At 35.9% G+C, this 21,082-nt stretch overlaps 1 protein-coding gene and 1 non-coding gene across 2 annotated transcripts; one reads left to right on the top strand and one right to left on the bottom strand.

Annotated features, from left to right (window-relative positions):
* Positions 1–624: 624 nt before the first annotated feature.
* LOC136217712 (ATP-dependent RNA helicase DEAH13) lies at positions 625–9,744 on the bottom strand. Its single transcript, XM_066004357.1, has 12 exons — positions 9,647–9,744; positions 9,316–9,554; positions 8,564–8,633; positions 8,399–8,473; positions 8,270–8,319; positions 8,089–8,149; positions 7,603–7,998; positions 6,373–6,618; positions 6,040–6,270; positions 5,450–5,563; positions 4,107–5,342; positions 625–3,326 (listed from the first exon to the last, which is right to left on the bottom strand). Exons 3-12 carry the CDS (start codon positions 8,630–8,632, stop codon positions 1,848–1,850), a joined length of 3,957 nt encoding a protein of 1,318 aa, XP_065860429.1. The 5' UTR covers position 8,633; positions 9,316–9,554; positions 9,647–9,744; the 3' UTR covers positions 625–1,847.
* Positions 9,745–16,151: 6,407 nt separating this feature from the next.
* TRNAC-GCA (transfer RNA cysteine (anticodon GCA)) lies at positions 16,152–16,223 on the top strand. The gene has a single exon. It is a non-coding gene; the product is annotated as a tRNA-Cys (tRNA).
* The last annotated feature ends 4,859 nt before the right edge of the window (positions 16,224–21,082 follow it).

Below are 21,082 nucleotides of genomic sequence, written 5' to 3'. Positions count from 1 at the left end.
TAGACCAGGCTCATTCTAAATTTCCCTAAGGCCGAGCCTACAAGATTTAGACGTGTACTTGGGCAATCACAGAAGTCCAAGTTACTTGTTCACGATGGGATACCCACCCATACGAGTAATTTATTATGGCTTCGAGATTTGTAGGAAGCCATTCCATGAAAATGCAGAAACCTTGCAACTTGCCTTGAGAAATTCCGATGAAATAAGGAAGCGTTTGGTTCACAAGGGGTAAGGGAAAAGGAATCAAGAAAGAGAAACTAAAGGAAAGGAAATGAATAAGCATTAATTCCCTTATGTGTTTAGATATGTTTAGGAAAAGGAATGGGGTAAAGAGAATCTAATTCCCTATATGGCTTGGGGTAATGTGCTTAACCTAAAGTGGAGTAAACCCATACTCTAAAATGGGTAAAGGGAATGAGTTTTTTTTTTTAAACAAACAAGAACAAAGGGAATGAAACCCTCCCATTCCCATTCCCATTCCTAAAAACTCCGAACCAAACGCCCCCTAAATTGACTAAATACATTCATTACTGAAATTTTTAGGAAAACTAAGAATAAGAACACCACTTAAATATAAGACTGCTCCATCTAACAAGAGGAAAGAAAGAAAAAATAAATGCAGTAAACCAACACAATCATCAGTATCTCTCTGAAAAACAAAAAAGAAAAGAAAAAAAGTATGATGAAACAAGATTAAGAACCCACACTAAATTTTATCTGTGGATTTATCTTGAAATTTCATCAGTGGATTTATCTTGAAATTTACTAACAGATGAAATTTCCACTATAAGACTATTCAAAAGAGATTAAGAACCAATACAATACTAGACTTATATGTTGATGATTTCGGTGATACGTCATTTTTTTCGGTCTATGAATGGTTCAATTGCCACTTCTTCAAATGGGCAACATCATCACTCTCAATTCTGCATGATCCGAAGAAGCTTCAACAGTTACATCACCACTAAAGGGCGGCCCGGTCGCATTACGCGTCCCCGCTGAGCGAGGGTCCGGGGAGGGGTCCCACCACAAGGGTGTATTGGGGGCAAGCCTTCCCTTGCCAATTTAATTGGCAAGAGGCCGCTCCTAAGACTCGAACCCGTGACCTCTGGTCACACGGCAACAACGTTTTACCGTTGCGCCAAGGCTCGCCCTCAGTTACATCACCACTATCAAAGAAAAATTGGAACTTATAGAATTCAAACTTGACCTAATAGAATTTTTCAGATAAATTAGAATTGAGTTGGTGGCAGCTCGGATAACAGCAAAGAAGAAAGAAGAAAGGAGGAAGGAGAGATGGATTTAGCAGAAAAATCACGCCTTAATTAATCCATTTAATTATCCGGGGAAGAAGATCATCCAATTCAGTAGAGGAAGGCATGAAATTAGCGTCCAATTGAACGGGACTGTATTTATAGGCCTTCTGCGTTTTAAAGTAGTGTAATCACCTGCTCAAGTTTCAATACAGGTTTAGAGGAAGAAACCAGACTGCTTCATTACCTTAATTTCAAGGACTGTCTTCTAGCTTTTTCAGTTCCATCATCAGCCAAACCCAACTCTACTACAGCAGTTGCAAACACCATCTGTCTGATGCAACTAAACACCTAATAGATCCCATCTTTAGCTTTATGAATCTCATAATACTTAATGTAAATAATCATGCAGCATACTTCAATAAAAGAAAAGAAACTGCAATGGTACAAGATATCACGTCAGATGCCCAATTGGTGGATTGTGCTCAATTTCCAGCAGGAAAACTCTTCTATTTCTAATTGGCACAAACCAAGGACATTTTTTCAGCCAGAAAAATAGCCAAAAGTTCAAACCCGTGTTTCCATACTTGCTTATTAACTAATCCTTTCTCCTTTGTCCTTCTTCCCATTTCTAGGAAAGCGTTTTTTAGGATCTAATTTAACTTCAACATGCATTTGGGACCAAAGTTCACCAAAATCATTGTGAAAACTTTTCTTAAACCAGTGTAGAATCTCTGAATGCAACTCCTCAGGATTCTCTTCCCAAACCTCTCGTAACGCGGCACAGCTATCAATCAACCTTGTCTCTAACTTCTTTAAAAGGTTACCAACCCGCTTTTGACCTGCTGCTTCTCTTACAAAAATTATACTGGGACGGTCCTCCATATAACTGCGGACAGATCTCAAGCATGGCAAAACATGGCCTTCGAGTAGAGCACAAGCAAACACTATCACACGAACCTCAACGGTGGAGGCTGGCTCACTGTACAGAGGAAGCTGCCAGAGAGATCCCTTTAGTGTTGGCTTGACCCAATGGTACACTTGATCAGTTTGAGCATCATAATAAGGTCTAGGGTCATCAACATCAGAAGTTTCAAATAAATACTTGGCATATTTGACAAGCCATTCTGATTTCACACTTGTTGCTCCACGAATGTACGGCCGTTTTGTTTGAAGCAGTTCATTGTAAACCAAAAGCTCTGGAGCTGAACTATAAAGTGAGGACCATCGATGGAGGATTATAGTTCCCTCAACCTTGTAGGCTTCATATTGAACTGAACTCACATTTCTTTCTCCTTCAATTGACCTTGAATTCCATCTGATTCGTTTGGCAACTCTATCAGCCCAGCCAGCACAAATTGCTCGACCGAGGACCTCTTCCTCATTCAGTAAAAGAGGGTTCTTATTGGAGGAAACCCTCCAAGTTTTTTCCACATCCCCAATGGTTCCATGAGTCCAAGAGAAATCCTGACTGGAAACATGACTAACATTTTGATTAAAGACTAGTCGAAGAAGCTGCTTTCTCAGCATGGACATTTCTTGCATGGTTTTAAAGTGTAGGGCATTTTCACGGCAAAATTCCTCTTGGCTGTCTGAAAGTTCAAAACACTGCAATGCATAGGCTACAGTAAGAGCATCACTGCTAGAATTAGAAAATTTTGCATGAGCCGCTTTAGTTGTTTCTTTATGCTTCTTTTTCATTAGTTTTTTCTGCTTGTCCAAGTATTTTTTGTCTAGGATACCACAGTTGGCCTCCTGCTCCGAACCATTAGTATTCTCATGACTTCCTTCAAATTGCATTAGAAAGGGGTTGGACGAGCTCAATGCTGCAGCTGCCGCAACAGCATATCCGAGTACCAGATTTGCTCTAGCATAATTTTTCACTTTCTTCATAATTTGGATAACAGTAAGAAGCATCCGAGAGTGACGTGGACTCATGGGATAATAAACCATAGCCTTCCCAAGAGGTGTCAATTTTTCTTTGTCATCCAGCGCTTCAACAACTTTCAAGCATTCTTGTGCTTCTTCCAACGCTGTGGTTTCTGGAGGAGTTGGAAACGGGAAATTTACTACCTGAAAGCCACAAAATAAAAAAGATAATTAAAAAAAAACTAAAATTAGGATGGAAAGATCCTAGAAGCCAAAGTCATTAAGTAGCGGCTATGAACAACAGGCCTGAAACCAACAAGTTAGCAATTGCCTATTAGCGGGGATGACATGTAACAAGATAGTCATCTTTTTTTAACCTTCTAGTTGTACTCCAAATCCAACAGTCCAGCCACAGAAAAAAAAAAATACAAACGTTTACTGAAAAAGTAATTGGCCAGAAACACAAAGAAGAAAGCGACATTTATGATATATTGTCTTTCTACTAATCAAGCTCATAAAGGCCAATTGATCAAATGAATCACATAGATACCATTATGAAACCATCATATTTGTCATGGAACCAATTGAACTAAAAGCTTAAACTGATAGTTAAGGCTCAAGAATAGCTTTTATTATTATCTCTGATAAATACTCCCTCCGTTCTTTTTTACATGTCATTTAAGGTTTTTCATCAAGACCAATGCAACATTAATTACACTATTAAAATGACTAATTTACCCTTTACCTCTCTCCTAATCTACTTTCTATGCAAAAATGATCTCTCTTCTTAATTTTTATTGCATTAATACTAAACTTCTCTCTCTTACCATAAATAAGGGCAAAATTGAGAAAATATTTCTAAAAGTGCATTGGTAATACAAAACAACGTATGAAAAAGAACAAATTAAAAAACCTAAAACGAAATATAATAAAAAACGGAGGGGGTAGTAAATTAGTCAAGTGCAAGAAATATTCTGAACTCACCTCATGAAAATTCATGGATTTCACGAGAAGAACAATGCTATCAGCAGGCTTTTTAGAGATTTCAGGACAGGAGAAATCAGGAAGAATGTTACTAAAGACTGCAGATGAATAGAGGCGGTAACAATGACCAGGTCCAGTTCTCCCAGCTCTTCCTGCGCGTTGAGCAGCGGATGCCTTACTTATCCACTGTGTTTCAAATGTTTCCATACCATTTACGCGATTGTAATTCTTCGTTTTTTCCATTCCAGTATCAACAACATATTTTATGCCTGGGATAGTTAAAGACGTTTCAGCAACATTAGTGGCAACAACAACAAGCCGCTCCCCTTCCTTGACCTCTTCAAATACACGGAGCTGTGCCCCAGCAGGAAGCATGGCATAGAGAGGCAGAACATGCAGTGCTCCAATGGACATACCTTTATCAACTTCCCTGTTTTTTTCTGTAGTGCAATTGGATTGCTCTAAGCAGTCTTCTGGCATTAAAGGTGTCTGTTTTTCCTCAGAATTAACAATCAATGCAGTCTTACCAGACAATGCATCAAAAGCAGCTTTTAGTGAGGCAATGTTCCCTTCCTCTCCTAAAACACCCAAGAGATTATCATCATTATGCAGCATGCTTTGTTTCCCTGAATAACCATAATCACCAACAATTTCTAGCTCACTCTCTGTTTCTGAATCATAAGAGACATCTGATTCATCATCACTAGGATATGGCATATCTTCATCATAAGAGCTAAATCTATCAGTTGGCTGATCAGTTGAATTCTCTTGAACATTAAATGCATCATTGATATCCTTCATGTTAATTCCATCAATAGCATTTATTTCAAATGTGGCAGAGTTGTCGTTCCCCATTTTCCTATCAGTAGTCCTAGCAAACTGTTGCTTTGAAGCCTTATGCAATCTCTGGCACAAGTACTCTACCTCTCTCTGCCCTGTGACAAAGACCAGTATACCTCCTTGTGGAAGTGTCCTATGTATTGACAAGACCTTTTTATATGCCTGGCCTATGTAATCTACAGTATCTGTTCTCTTTGAGAAATGTACAGTCACAGGATATTGTCTGGTGGGAACCTCAATAACAGGAGGAGGATGACGAAATAACCTTCTTCCAGAAATGAAATCCTCGACACGCAAGGTGGCACTCATCAGAACAAGTTTCAGTGGATAAATTACATTTTCAGGTGTTATGGTCTGTCCAGAAAGCATCATCTTTTGCTGGTCCTCATATATTTTCTGCCATAGAGTAGAAGGTTGTATATAATTAATACAGAAAGCTGGTGGCAGATGAGTCAAAAATATTGTTTCACTTTTCAAGCTGAATAATTGCTTTCAAGCATTACCTGGCGTTGCGGAATGATACGAGAAAGCATTCCGATAAGTATGTCTGTGTTCAAACTTCTCTCATGAGCCTCATCCAGTATTATGACAGAATACTGCTTCAACAAAAAATCACTCTGCAGCAAAGTATAATTTAAAGGGGACTGTAAGGAAAAGATCCATAAATGGATTCAATTCTACAGACAATTATCATAGATGTCTTTGCAAACAATACAAACAAGCTTAGCAGGTAGTTAAGAACTTATCAATTTTCAAGACTAATTCTAGACAGTAAAATTTCTAGGTGGGAAGGAATAGATGCCTACAGTTTCTTTTACAGGGTATCTCTCACATATTAAGCCAAACTTTATTTATTTATTTATTTTTCCTCCTAGAGCTTAGTTTCGGTCAATATCTATAGAATCCCTCTTTTCTTGGCTCGGGAACAGATTTTGAAAACAAAACAAAGTGCAAGAGTAGGAAAGGTAATAGGTAGATGAGGAGGAATCTAATATAGGATTTAAGTACCAACAAAGTAGAACATAAGTATAATGCCGGTGCATCACTATCACAACGCCACATGCAAAGATGTAATGTGCAGAAGAAGCTATACCTGTACTTCTCGTAGTAAAATTCCATCAGTCATAAATTTGATTGCACTACTTTCTCCTATTCTCTTCTCATGCCTCACTTGAAAACCGACCTCCTTTCCAAGACGTACACCAAGTTCATATGATACACGCCTAGCTGTCGCAAGGACAGCAACACGCCGTGGTTGAGTAACTCCAATAACACCACCTCTAGGAGCACACTGCTTTGAGCCAAAGCCTGCTTCATAAAGGAACTGAAAGATTTCACCAATAATGAAATTAGGACAATCCTTGTACAAACTTGCAGATTGAATCGCACAAAATGTTAATGAAAAGATAGCATCAGATAAATCCACCTGAGGAACTTGAGTGGTCTTGCCACACCCAGTTTCTCCACAAATAATAATAATGGGATTGTCGTATATTGCTTCCATTATCTCCTGCTCCATCATGACAATTGGAAGTTCCCTCCTCTTCTCTTCCACCTCATTTGGCCTTGCAACTTGCACTACTATTGGCTTTCCAGTATGAGCTTGAAAAGTACAATCTGGTAGATTCTTGGCCTTGCAGAGACCTGTAGTTAATCTCTGATCTGACTTATCCTAATCCATGTAAAACAAAGTATGATCAACAACAACAAATAAAGAAGTACTGAATATGAAATAAGTAAACTTGTCACTATTTTCACAAACAACGATACACAGCATGCTCTTAAGAATATCTCAGCACTAATTACATCTGATTATTCTACACCTTGCAATGTGTTGTTCTTGAAGACTAGAAAAACACATAAAACTAAAATGGATCCCATCACTAATCAATTCATTTATCTTTAATTTATCAGGAAAGATATGCGCCGGTTAGGAGGACTGAAGAGTGGCAAAGGGATGTAGTGGTGAGGGGTAGGGGTAGACCTAAGCAAACTTGGAGGAGGGTGATCGAGAGTGATATGAGTTTATTAGGGATTGCGGAGAATATGGTAGTGGCTAGGACAGAGTGGAGGGAGAGAATTTGTGTCGCTGACACGACTTGATTGCACGGTTTCATATGACGGTTCATGTTAGCCGACCCCGAATCATTTCGGGACTAAGGCTTTGTTGTTGTTGTTGTTGTATCAAGAAAGATATGTAAACTCATTCAGGCCCAGTTTCATATTTTTCGAAGAGTGGAGAATAATGTAGTACATCTTCTAGATGAATGCAATCGGAATACAACCACTAAATAATCAAGGAAAATTCAAATAAAATTATTTGATCCTCTACTTCAAAAAATCTTTTTATGCTACCAAGTGCTGCAACATTTTGCATTACATCAACCATCTGAGATTTCTGGACAGTTAACACCAGAACAGGCATTTAATTTACATAGAATGGATTATTCACAAAATAAAGTGCCACATCAGGTGCTAAATCTCTTGCTAAGATATTTTTATGCATAAGCATCATATGATCATGCATATGGCATTCAAGTTTCAAGTAATATCCACAATATCAAGCTTTTCAAAATTACGAGTTAATTATATCTTCAATACCAAAGTTAACTAAACAAGAAACAAAAATACCAAAGTTAACGACCGAGTAACATACCTTCAATTCAGAAAATTTTCCAGCAGCATGACTAGATAAATCCAGTGAAGAATTCTTAGTGCTTTCTTGAACAGGTTTACAATTTATCAAACAGGGAGCTTCTTCAGCTGAAAAGACAGAAGTAAACCCTGCATTTGAGCCAAGTTTATTCCCACTAACTAGCTCCTGATAGGTAGCCATAGGATTGCATACATTATTTGCATCTATGTTATCTGTAGTCTTTGGCTCCAATATATCATCATTATCTTCCATATCTTGTCTTGAGTGAATCCTTTCTGACTCATCTTTAATCTCACAGGAAGTACTCATTTTGAAAGATTTTTCACTATGTGGAACTTCTAGACCTGCCTTCGAAAATTGTACAGCCATCCTCCGTTTGTCTTTCACAGTTTCTACCTACATGACAGAAAAGCCTAATGAATAATCCAACCTATAATAAGATCATGTAATAATTTTGAAAATTCAAATTGACTCATTGATACATACTCGACTTATATTTTTTGATGATTGAAGGAGAGAATATGCATTTTCTGGAATCTTGTATTTCCTGAAAAAATAGATTTGGCAATTGTACTGAGACATTCCTAAACCTCTCTGACCTGGAGAGTAAACTGAAAAAAAAAAAAAAAAAAATCAAGTAATTAAGGAGTAATATGTGATCATTTACTCAAAGGCCTCAATGCTTTTCTCCAGTAGAAGTGCTTTCTCATTCTCCTCCTGCAAAGAAAAAATTTATTTACTTTAACGAACTCAAAAAGGAACCAAGCAAGCCCAAAAGACTAATGCAGGTAAACACCTCCAACTTCTTCAACTTTCTTTTCTCAGATTTGCTCAGCTTTGTAAGTTTACTTTGTTGGAATCCTTCCTTATCCTGTAAAACAAATTTTCAGTTTCAATTTTCAATTAATCGTGCCATATCAAACAACACAATCAAAAGAGGCATTTAATTGTTCACATATACCTGACACAGGGCTTTCCTTTTATTCCGTTTCTTTGCAGGTAAGATCAATGCATTGCTATCATTTTCCATGCTATTGGATGCAAGTAACAAAGTGAATCAAACATGAGAAGTGCCACAGGTATAAAGAATTAACAAAGTTGAAGACTGCTTGTTGACAGAATATTGTCAAAATTGGACAGGATATCAAACAGGATTTATAGTTGGCTTAGAGATTACTTGGTTCAACCAAATAACTCGGATATTGGTCGAACTGGATGACGAAATAAATAATTAAATAATATATATATATATAATTAAAAATTATATATCCATATCCATAAAACAGAAAAATGACACAAAAATTGACTTAACTCCAAAAAACAAATTCTATGGTCTTGATAGTAAGAAACACAAGTTGCAAAGATATCCCTGCAGAATTTCAACCCACAAGCAAGTAATTGATGTAAAGATACAGAGCCCTTTTGCTTGCTTAACCAAAATACCGTCTGTTCATGAGAATTTATACGGAATAAATGTTAAAGAGTCTTCACTTTAAAGGTTTCTACTGATATATATCTACTGATACGTCCCAAAACCCCCCAAAATATCTACTGATACATTTGTAGCTGTTCCTGCTAGGTTCACCAAGTTTATTCGGAAAGAAAAGTTGTTGATATATGTTCCAAAACCAGCAAACGAAAGGCAAGCAATTCTTCAAAAAAGAAAAAAGAAACCAGCAAAAAAATTGAAACTTGAAAGCAAAAAACTGAAACCTGAAATTAAACCAGTGGAAGGAGAAGATGTTGAAGTCGATAATTTTCAGTTGAAATCGAAGCAGAAAAAAGAGAAGAGGGCGAAGAGAGGTTCTTCGATTAGAGAAGAGAGAAGTCGATAATTTTCAACAGTTTCTTCCATTATTATTTTCAATGTGAAGTTCCATGTTGCTTATCTCTATAACTCAACAGTTACTTCCATTTTGCTTCAAAGTTACAAACAGCAGCAACCAATCTCTCTGAAACACAATAAGAAAATCTCTGTTAACTCTCAACTCCGGTAACGATTGAAGATTTTGAAGAGAATTCTATTTATGGCCGCTGCACCCACTATGAAATGGAGAAGCGAGACTGATTTCTTCCACCGGCGGCCGGTTTTTATTTTTTATTTCTGAACTTTGCCTAGTTTTTTTTTTATTCAACTTTACCTAGTTCGCACCTTAATATTTGGATTTTATTTTATTCTAAAAAATATATATACAGAAAACATTACCAAAAAACAAAAAAAACCAAATACCTAAACCTAGTGTGACTAGGTTAAAGAATTAAAAACCTATTTAGGATGTTAGAGATTTCGGCACACATCTAATAGAAAAAATTAGAGTTTTTTTTATGTTGATTTTCGTTACATATAGAATTTAGCCATCATCTGATTTGTAGTGTTTTAAGAAATATCACATTTATTTCGTATTTATTCATGTGGATCACTATTATAGACACTCCTATCTTGGATGTTCGTCCGTTAGTTATAAAATTGTTTGTCGTTTCAGATAATTTGATTAGAACACTATTACAGTCTCCATTGGACTGCTCCATAATTAAAAAAAAAACGCATAAACTCTTCGAAAATTTAATTTAAAAGTGTAATAAATGAGTTTGTAATGGAATTTATTTAACAATCTGGTGGAAATCAAATAGTTATTCACCTACTGGTTTGTGTTGGCAACGGTGGGAGAAACTTTGCATCCCGAAGGTCGATGGGGGTATGGGATTTTGGAGTACTCATGAATTCAATTTGGCTTTATTGGCAAAACAGAGTTGGTGATTATTAACGAATTATGACTCTCTTGTAACTCGGATTCTCAAGGCATGATACTATTCCTCTTCTAATTTTTTACAAGCTGACATCGGACATAATCCCTTCTACGTTTGGAGGAGCATTTTAGCTGGCAGAGATTTGCTTGTCAAAGGTTTATTGCGTAGGGTGGGTAGTGGATAGGAAGTTAATACTTGAGAGGATCAATGTCGAATATTGAGAATTCGAGGCCAACAACTTCTCCTCCAACTGATTTGCAGCATGAGTTTGTACATAGCTTATTTGATCAGCAGGGGCGATGGAATAAGAATCTTATCAGGTCTATCTTCAATGACAGAGATTGTTGTTTAATTCTGTCCATTCCACGACGGCATACTGTCGAAATGGACTCGTGGTTATGGCAACCTAATAGGCGTGGCTTATATTCTATTATATTAGGCTATCATTTGGCGATGGGTTCATTCGGTCAGGTCAGTTCGCTTCCTACACAACCAAATTGGAAACGTCTTTGGTCCTTTGATATGCCTCCGAAACTTCAAAATTTTGCCTATCGCTGCTTTAAGTTCATGTCTTCCTACCAGAAGCAATCTTGTGGTCATTTGCTTATACAAGATGTTTGCCATGTGTGCAATGAGGATGGAGAGTCAATTTTGCATGCTATTATTTTCTGCCCCTTTGCGCAACAGGTTTGGGGGGATTTTTTCTAGGATGACAGAATGAGTTCTATTTCCAGCTTTGTTGCATGTAAGGGTGTTCAAAAACTGAACCGGATCGAAATAACCGACCGAACCGATTAATTTCGGTTTTCGGTCTAGTAGGTTCAGTTTCAGTTTTAGATATTGAAATATATCGGTTGGTTCGGTTTTTTTAGCAAACAACCGAAATAACTGAATCGAACCGAAATAGATATTAGTTAAATTTATTATATATTAGTTATCTATTAATTATCTAATTAGGTTTAAATGTTTTTAACTTCAAACCTCTCCTAGTTGGTCTGCTCTCGTAACTGCGTACCTCCGGTCCTTTCGCTTCGGAACTTATGAAGCCCGTCTTATTCAGCCAGATTGTTTTCGTGTCCAGTGCAAGCCTTAGAACACATGGCTCGGTTCACTTGCCAGTGGTAGGGGGTTTCGAATGATGATTACCTAAAGCTTAGAGAAGCCCATTGCCAAGTGGGAATTAGTGTCAACCGGGGCTGATTGACCGATTTGTCCATCTAGTGAAGGACTATCTGAAACTCCTCCTTTTCTGTCATTGGGGAATCCCTCACAAGCCGATCAATCTTAGGATTCCCTCTTTGTCCATGGATTTTCCTTCCTTTTGCCGCATTTCGCTAAAGGGTTGAAGGGTGCTGAGTTGGAATCCTATTCTAATTCTAACTAAGGATTCTTGGGGTTCCGAAGGATCCAGCTACAGGAAAACAAATAGGCTGACTGTTAGGCATAGCAGTAGCATTCGATTAGTGAGCACTCGGTTAATTAGTTTGCGGTAAAGAGAAAAAAGTCCTAACGACAGCTTTCGATGGCAATCCTTGATTGATTTCGGAAGGGGTGCGAAAGAGTTCAACACTACGCTCATTTCGTAGATCTACGGTTTCAGGGTAAAGGATTTTAGCTTAGCTGTTTAGCGAATCCCCTGATACTGGTACAAACAATAGATTATAAGCCTTTTCCCACTAGAAGGTGAAATAAGTAGTGGGTTTCCGAAAGACAACCTTCTCTATATTTTATGGCTTGACTTTCCTTCTTTGATGCCAAAAAGGGTTCTCAAAAACGTCGATCAACTAATATCATATAGAATGATCGTCGAGGAGACTCGTTTGGAACTGAACTTCGCTCGCTCTCTTTCTCAGAATCAAGCTTATGAATGGGGTAAAAACCCTCTTTGTCGAGCTACTTCGTTCCTGACTAGGGACTGCTGAACATGGATCCCGATTTCTACTGAAAGAAGAAGACTTTGCGCTTCTACTTCTGAAGTCCGATTGGAATTTATGCCCTCTGCTATCCCGGCTGTCGCCGACCCCATTTCAGGTCACACAAGGCTAAGCTCCTGGGAGAGGACTACCTCACTTGACTAGAAAGGCAAAGGGCAGAACGAATCTTTCTTATCTATGATAATTTAAGCTGACAAAATAGAGGAGAAGAGCGAGGCTATTCCATAGTGTGACTTGGCTGCTTCCTTAGAAAAGTGACTTCTTCCCCTTTTAGACTATATCCATAGCCTCACACTCGCCAGCTGAGTCCGTTGGCGTTTTATCACCCCGAATTCTTTAAGTTTTGATAACCAAGCCTAAAAAGGCCTAAAAAGAGGAATATCTATTTTTGAACAGTTTCTATAAAACTCAACCAGTTTCTAGTATTAGAATTTAAAAGAAGCTATTAATTTCAAAGTTTTAAATAATCTTTTTTTACACATATGCTCCTCTAGATCTCTTAATCACCATTGCCAAGAGATTTTATGGACCATAACAATCAAGCACGTATAAGATTGGTTACTTTAATTTTATTGTATAATTTTTCTTATTTAAATTCTAGATGACTATGGTTATAAGATATATATTTGATTGTAGGTTCTTTCAAAAAAAATATATATACCAGTAGATGTAACTATTGTTTTACATGTATTTTTTTAATTTTTATTTTAAAAACCTAGTTTAGTAAATTATTCATTAAATTATTATGACTAAATTAATTAGTAAATTGTTTATAGTCAGAAACAAAAAAAAAAATTATTTTACAAATGCTATAACCGAAAACCGAACCGAATTGAAATACTCGGTTCGGTTTGTAATATTATTCGGTTAAGTTCGGTTTTAATTTTAGAGCTTATTCGGTATTCGGTTATTTCGGTTCGGTTCGGTTTTTAGATCGAATCGACCGTTGAACACCCCTAGTTGCATGGTTTTCTGATGCACTAAATGTATTTTCAAATGAAGTTTTTAGATAGACCTTACCTGGTCCATTTGGTCACATAGAAACCAGGTGATTTGGGAGAACAAACTGAGCACTGCAGGACAAGTCCTTAATTCAGCCCGAAATGTTTGGTCGGAATGGATAGTAGCCCTTATCACCCGACATACAAATGTGCAACAACAATGTGTGTACGTTGAGCAGTGGTTGTTGGTCCCGTGTAACGTGACAATATTAGTTCCAAGGGGGGGTTAGGAACTATTTAAAAAATTTCACGTATGGCTGACTGTTAATTTTTAACTTAGACTTTCTCGAAGTCTTTTAGCACAGTGAAACTGAGTAAGTTTTAAATACAAGCTTAGTCAACAAGTGACTAAGTCTGAATCTATCCTTGAGTCAGGAGATAGCACTTGAGTCTATTCCTGAACTCAGCTTCTCAGTTCACTCAACTCAGCTTATGTTCTTTTTAGCGTTTAACTAGGCAATGTTATAGCAAGCAATAATTTAAGGAGATAAGGGTTAGAAAGATATTACTCAGCAGACGTATCCTGGTTCGGCCTCTCCGCATACGTCCAGTCCCCGGAATTCCTTCCGAGCTTTTCAGAATCCTCTACTGAGCTCTTTAAAGGTAGAGCACAAACCTTTTACAATAGAAAGCTCAGTATACAAGAGTACCTTCCTCTATTCCTCTACTCACTCCTATTTCTACCGCTGAGTACTATGACCGAGTACTCAGCTTCTCCTTTCTATACTTCTAGAAATGATAAGTGTTTGTTTGTCATAAACAACAATTGCTAAGACACTTTAGATGATTTAGATCACTCTAGACTTTTACACAGGATTGGAATTGGTGTAAGATTTGCTTTGCTTTTCTCACAGAACTTCGAATAACAATTTGGTCAACGTTTCGACTTAATTGAAGATCTGCATCGAATGAAGCGTTTGAGTGGCCTATTTATAGTAACACTTGATGCATCGGTAATTTCGAATTTCGAAATAACCGTTGGAGGGAAACGGCTTCCTGTCGCCTTCACTCAGTACGTGCTCAGCGTCCTCGGCCAATCAAATTCTTGTATCTTCTATCTTCAGCAATGCTCAGCAGCTTTCCGTCAGACAAGACAGAATGTCTCCATATTTATGGTAAAGTCTTCCAGACAGCTTTCTGCGTCTTCTGAACTTTACCCAAAGTAGAAATACTTTGTCATCAAGTTTATTCAGGTCAGCCGCTGACCTGACTTTCTTGTCGCTCAACTCAGCAGCTTCGTCTTGAAGCTTTTGGTCGAAGGCTTCTCGATCCTTCTCATTGCTGGGCTTGCGTTTAACTCAGTATGTGATGCGTTTTGATCTGCTCGGGCCGTGAGGCTTTTATCCATTGACTTGGGCTTGACTTTCTCTTGTGGGCCTTTGGGCCTTACAACTTAATGTCTTATAAATTAAATAACTCACCATAGAACAAACACATTAGTATAAATAAATCAAAGCATTTAAATTTAATGTGTTAGAATATTTTTATCATGGAGATTTAATTCTTGTTAAATAATTTTGTCAAATCAAAATCATGTGGAAATGTGTTTCAACAGTGGCTTCCCGCGCCTATGAATTGCTTTTTGTCTTAATGTCGATGCAAGTAATTTCCAAGAAGTTGGGTATAGTTCGTATGGTTTTATATTGCAAGATCATCACGACACTTGCATAGCAGCAACTCACAAGGCATTTGAGGGTTTATATGATGCTCTCACATCAGAGGTTATGAAAATTCGAGAGGCATTAAGTTGGCTCAAACAGAGAAATATACCCATGGTCTACATTTAGTCAGATTGTTTGGTGGCAGTTCAGGCTATTTTATCTTCAGAGCTTGATTTCTCGTATCGGTCGGAGTTAATTGCGGGTTGTATATTACTTTTAAATGATTTAGTAGCTTGTTGTATTTCTTTTGTAAAACATTAAGCGAACATGGTAACTCATGCTCTTGCTAAATATGTTTGTTCCGAATCTGTTCGTGGAGAGTGAGATTGTCCACCTTCATTTCTTGTCGATTTGTTAAACTTTGATTCTTAATAAATAGTCTTATTTAAAAAAACGAGTTTGTACTTTTATGTAGGATTATGATTCTGAGAAAATATAATATTTGATTTAATAGCTCCTTCATCTTTTGTGCTCTTTGGTTTTCTTTTCTTCTTCCTTTAAGAGTTCAATTCCAACTTGTTGGTCCCTTGTAATGTAAGAATTAGTTCCTAAGGGGGTTAATGAAACTATTGAGAGTTTAAAAAATTTAGCCAAGTTAAAATACTTCTCTCAGTTCAATAGCACGGTTCAGAAGATATATATATTAAAGGTTCAGAAGCAACTTTAGTTAATCAACAACTAAGATTGATTCTGTCCTTGCTTCGAAAGGTAACGCCTCAGAGGGGCTTCCAAACTTAGCTCAGTTTAAACATAACTCTGATTAATTTATACTCCCGAAATAAAAGCAAACAATAAAAGGAAATGATGTATTAAGCATATTTTTTAAAAGGAAATGTACTTTAAAAAAAATATATAAAAGCAAGAGTCAAATGGCGACTACAAAATATTTGATTTAATTATCAAATGGTGGTGGAAGATTCTATTTGAATATTGTAAGCTTATCCCATCACCACTATATGCAATTTCCCTTCCATTTTTAGCTCACTCACATCACACGCTCGTTCTTACATCTCCAAAGATGTCCGAAATTAAGGTCGTAGTTGCCGACGCCGATGTTTCTAGTTTCGACCAAAAGCCATTCAAATCTCGCCGTGTTTCTTCACTTGATATCTTCAGAGGTCTTACTGTCATCTTTCGTCACTTGTCTTCTCATATACTTGACTGATTAGATTTATATTAAATTGTTTGTGAAATACTAAACATATGGATCCATAGCTTAGTGGTAGAGCATTTGACTGCAGATCAAACGGTTACCGGTTCGAACCCAGTTGGGCCCTTTTATTTCGAATATAATTTTTCAATTAGGCCTTGTCCAAAACGACGTCGTTTTGTGGAAGGCCTAATTAGAAAAAAACATATTCGAATATAATTTTTCAATTAGGCCTTGTCCAAAACGACGTCGTTTTGTGGAAGGCCTAATTAGAAAAAAACATATTGATCTTGCCTGATTTCGTAAATTTGCTTCTCTTTCTCTTGGACCCTTTTATTTCGAATATAATTTTTCAATTAGGCCTTGTCCAAAACGACGTCGTTTTGTGGAAGGCCTAATTAGAAAAAAACATATTGATCTTGCCTGATTTCGTAAATTTGCTTCTCTTTCTCTTATTCTTTCTGCTAACTAATTTCTCTTTTTCATCTTTACTCTGCCATGCCACTAAGTAAGTCTTCATTTAGGTTAATTATTGTAGATTTTAAATAATTTGGGTTTGTGTTATTTATGTTTTGAGTTAAATTAATTTAAGGTTTTTAATTTAGATTGCTTTACCTCTATAATAAGATTGATTGTGGGTAAATTAATTTAAGTTTTTAAATTTAGCGATTTTGTTTGATGTGTTTAATATGGGGTTTTGGTTTGAGAGTTTTTTATTTGTGAATCTAATGTAGAGGTTTTAATGTATGGTTTTGATCTAGAGATTTAATTTAGAGTTTTTGATTTGAGAATTTAACCTAGGAGTTTTAATTTGTGAATTTATTTAGGTTTTTCCAAAATTCAGGTTCTCAAAGACTAAGTTTTGTTGTGTGTACAACATGTACCATAGTGAGGGGGTTACATACCATGTCACCATTTTAACTAAAAACTCAAGCTGATCTTATATTAATCTCTAACAACATAGTATGTATAACAAGTATTTTTTAGCATTTATTAATAAAATTAAAATTTTATATAGTTTATTTTAATTTTTCATATATACATGATTTTTTTTAAATGTTGGACTAAAATTAGCTCTACCTGTTCAGAAATCCTGGCACTGATCTCATTGTTATTTGTTGAATAATAATCTCGTGAATTGAACTAGTTTAATATTTTTGAGGCTGGTAGGAGCATGCATTCTTGTTATTACTTGGATGTGATTCATGGAACACATGTCTCTGATTGGCAGTTTAGTGTAGATAATAGAGACACTGCTCTGATTATATAAAGGTTTTTAATGTAAACCTTCTTGGTTTTCCATTTCTAGGCTTAATACGTACATCCCTATCCCTATACTTTCAAAGTGTTCAATTTACCTCCTAAATTCATTTAAAGTGACTTATTAACTCCTAAAATCTCGTTGGTGGAGTATGGAGAAATTTTGAAAAAGTTGAAATGTGTAATAGGTTCCTTTTAAAGAGTTTAAGGGGCTAATAAGTTCCTTTTAAAGAGTCAATTCGTCACTTTAAGCAAGTTTAGAGGGTTAATAGAGTTACTTCAAAGTACAAGGACAATTTGGCTTTTTTAGACAAGTACAAGGGGCTAAACATGTATTTAAGCCTCATTTCTAATTTGTCTAAAATACACCTTGGTCTCTCAATTTTGACTAAATACTAATGATGTTCTCTAAATTTTAAAACCAGACATAAAAATCTTTGAACTTCTTCTATGTATACTAACGACGAGAAATGCCAGTGTACTTGCATACTAACATTATAGACCCCTCAGCTTTGAAAATGAATGTGAGTTACCGCATATTTCATGTGGTCAACCGGTCATTTGAACTCTTGCGTTAATATATGTCAAAGTTTAGGAACTTTTATGTCATTTTGAAGTTCAAGGGGCTATCCTGTTAGTAATACCAAAATTATGGGCTATGAGTGTAATTTTCTCTTTCTAATAAGGGTGATTGGAAAAGAGAATCTAAACCAGGCTTTGTTTTTCTGTTGATTTCAGGTAGCTTGCAATGTTATAGGAAAACTTGATCCTCCTTGTAATGCAGTTGGCTATGTAGATAGAAAAATCCTCGGAATTTCCCACATGTATCATCATCCAGCTTAGAGGAAATTTAAGGTGCATATTATTTATTTAGAATTGCGGATAATATACAAATTTATCCCTATGATTACTCAGGGAGAACAAATTTAGATTTCATGTATTATACCATCGTGTTATGTTAGTACTAATGTTCTGTAGATAGAGCAATTCCATACTCCATTAACGACAGATTCAATAGATGCACATTTCCCATTAATTTGGATCCAAGTCTAGTCACATAAGATGTAAATTTAGCCATATGGTTATCGAGGAAGAACAAAATTAGGTTTCATGTGTAAAATCATGCAATGTTAGCACTAACTTTTGGTTCCACATGAACGCCAGTGGAGCTCACTGGTCCAAACATGAAACCAGATTAAAGGAAAATGGGTTTCTGTTAGATTTGTCTAAAATGAAGTTTGAAATTGTTTTATCTACAAAACTTTAGTGCTAAATTATACAGTTTTATATATAGAATTTAAATATGTTTTTCTCCAATTGTGTACCTTAGTCTTCTTTTTCAATAAAAAAAACCACAAGCACCCATATTCAAATCACTGAAACCATGAGGGTTATTTTTACAATTAATCCCCATTATTTATCTAGAATTGGGATAAGCTACAAATTTAGCCTTGTGATTACTTGCGGAGAACAAATTTAGATTCCACGTATTATACCATGCAATGTTAGTACCAATGTTTTATAGATAATACAATTCCAGATTTCATTAACGACAGATCCAACAGAAACCCATTTTCCGTTAATTTGGATCCACGTCTACACTATCTAAGGTATAAATTTAGCCATATAGTTATTGGGGAAGAACATAATTAAACTCTACCTATAAAACTGAGCAATGTTAGTAGCACTAACTTTTGGTTCCACACGAAGGCTAGTGGAGTTTAGGTGGTCCAAACATGAAACTAAATTAACAGGAAAAGAGTTTCTATTAGATTTATCGTTAATAAAGTCTGAAGTTGTTTTATCTACAAAATGTTAGTGCTAACATTGTCGGATTTTATATATAGAATTTAAATCTGCTCTCCTCCAGTTTTGTACTCTTTTTTTAAAAAGAAATTCAAAATATTAGTTCATACTTTGACTAAATTTCTTCAAGTGGTGCTGTAGGCTTGCACGGAAAATTCCCCTTATGAAGGGCCTTTCAAGAGCAATGCTCCATCATGGTGCCATGAGCCTTTTGAACTTGAAGGAATTATAAGGTATACTGCACACATAGCTATTCTGTTAAAAGCAGTATGATTTCGGGTGACAATTCGAGTTACATTTTCCATATGATTATATATAGTAGAAACAGATGGAAAATGATAACCGTGTCAATGGCGTGTTGTGTCAATTGGATTATCTTTATAAATCGTGTGACTTTCACTGCATTGAAGCTCCATATCTGTTGTTTTGTCTACAACCATTCAAGTTCCTTTTGGACTTGTGCTAATGCACTTAAAGGTGGTTTTTGGTAATATAGTATATATATGGAAAAAAAGCATTCTGAGCCCTACGATCTTTTCAATTTTTTTATTAATGAAGCTTCTAATTTTTCAATTTGATACATTGAGCTCTTAATTAATTGTCATTACATATATAAACCCGTGGTGACTAGGAAAAGTTAACTTTGAACATAAAACAAGTTATATATTTAATTTGCATTTTAAGAGTTCAAAAACTGTAGTTTACATGTCTGGTGCGACTATGGAGAGACACTGTAAAAAAACTTATTGCGAAGTTTAAAAGATATAATTTCAGTTGCAATACAATAAATGATGTCCTCTTAACATCTAACTACTTTAGTAAGTATGGACATAATGTGTGCGATTATAATTGATCAAGAGCTCAATATATCAAATTGAAAGAGCAGGGGTTCAACTCACGAAAACGTCATAATTAAAATGGAAAATAAAATTACATGTGAACACAATATGAAAACGACATGTATCCGATAGGGTTGACATGATTATGAAAAAAAAAGGAGTTGGGTTAGAATTAGCCAATTTCGCTAATTCAATAATTAAAACGACACGAACCCGAATACGAATACGATCCACTTACACAAATTGTCACCCCTACAAAATACTGCTTCATTATTTTGACTTTTTTTTCATTGTTTAATTCCAGTGGTTCCATTGAACAAACAACTGTAGAGTTTTAGCTATGTCTGTTGTTACATCTGGTGCTGCAGCAGCATTGGTGTTTTCAGCCTTCTATGTTATGGTAATCTTTTATTATCAATAATGATTTGCTTCTGTTACCTGTTAATTAGTTATCAAGAATCATGATTTCTCTATGAAGAATTTTTTGTTGGGTAAATTACATGTATACATGGCGGCTCAACTTGGCTTCAAAACCACATATAGAGGTCTATGGTCCGTTAACCCTTGACCACTCTAATAGATTGCAGAGCTGAGAAATAATATTTTAAATAACTTTAATTTTAAACTTTTTGGTTTTAAGGTCGTTTATGTGTTGTTTGGTTGGAAGAGAAAGTGATTGTTTAAAAAGAGAAAGTTCTGGAAATGGGGGTTTGATTTTTATAAGGAGCTTTTATGTTAGCAAAGCAAAGGGCAAAGTTAAAAAACTTTTATGTCCAATTTTAAAGGTAAAGGGCGGTAAAGAAAATAAGCCCTAAGTTAAGAGATCATGGATATAATTTTCCCTTTTTTTTACTAGTTCCTTGGGTAAAATACGCCTATGGCTTTGAAACCAACTCTGACTGTTTCGATCCTGAACCAACTTATCCCATATAGAGAGTTGGATTTGATAGCAATTGTAACAACACAGTACAATACTAGATAGATATTATCCGTTTTAGCCTAAGTTTCATTATTTGAGCTTCATGCTATGACTTAAAAACGCATCTATATATATTAAAAAATATATCTTATCAGTGGCGGA

This window comes from Euphorbia lathyris, chromosome 2, assembly GCF_963576675.1.
Source record: "Euphorbia lathyris chromosome 2, ddEupLath1.1, whole genome shotgun sequence".
Classification (NCBI taxonomy): Eukaryota; Viridiplantae; Streptophyta; class Magnoliopsida; order Malpighiales; family Euphorbiaceae; genus Euphorbia; species Euphorbia lathyris.
Note: the sequence above shows the minus strand (reverse complement) of the source record. Positions and strands in the feature narration are given on the sequence as shown.

Coding starts and splice junctions, on each gene's coding strand:
- LOC136217712 (XM_066004357.1), bottom strand. CDS start 8,632: ATGGAAAATGATAGCAATGCATTGATCTTACCTGCAAAGAAACGGAAT. Junction 8,320..8,398: donor GAAAGTTGAAGAAGTTGGAG/GTGTTTACCTGC, acceptor TTTTCTTTGCAG/GAGGAGAATGAGAAAGCACT. Junction 6,271..6,372: donor AGACCACTCAAGTTCCTCAG/GTGGATTTATCT, acceptor GAAATCTTTCAG/TTCCTTTATGAAGCAGGCTT.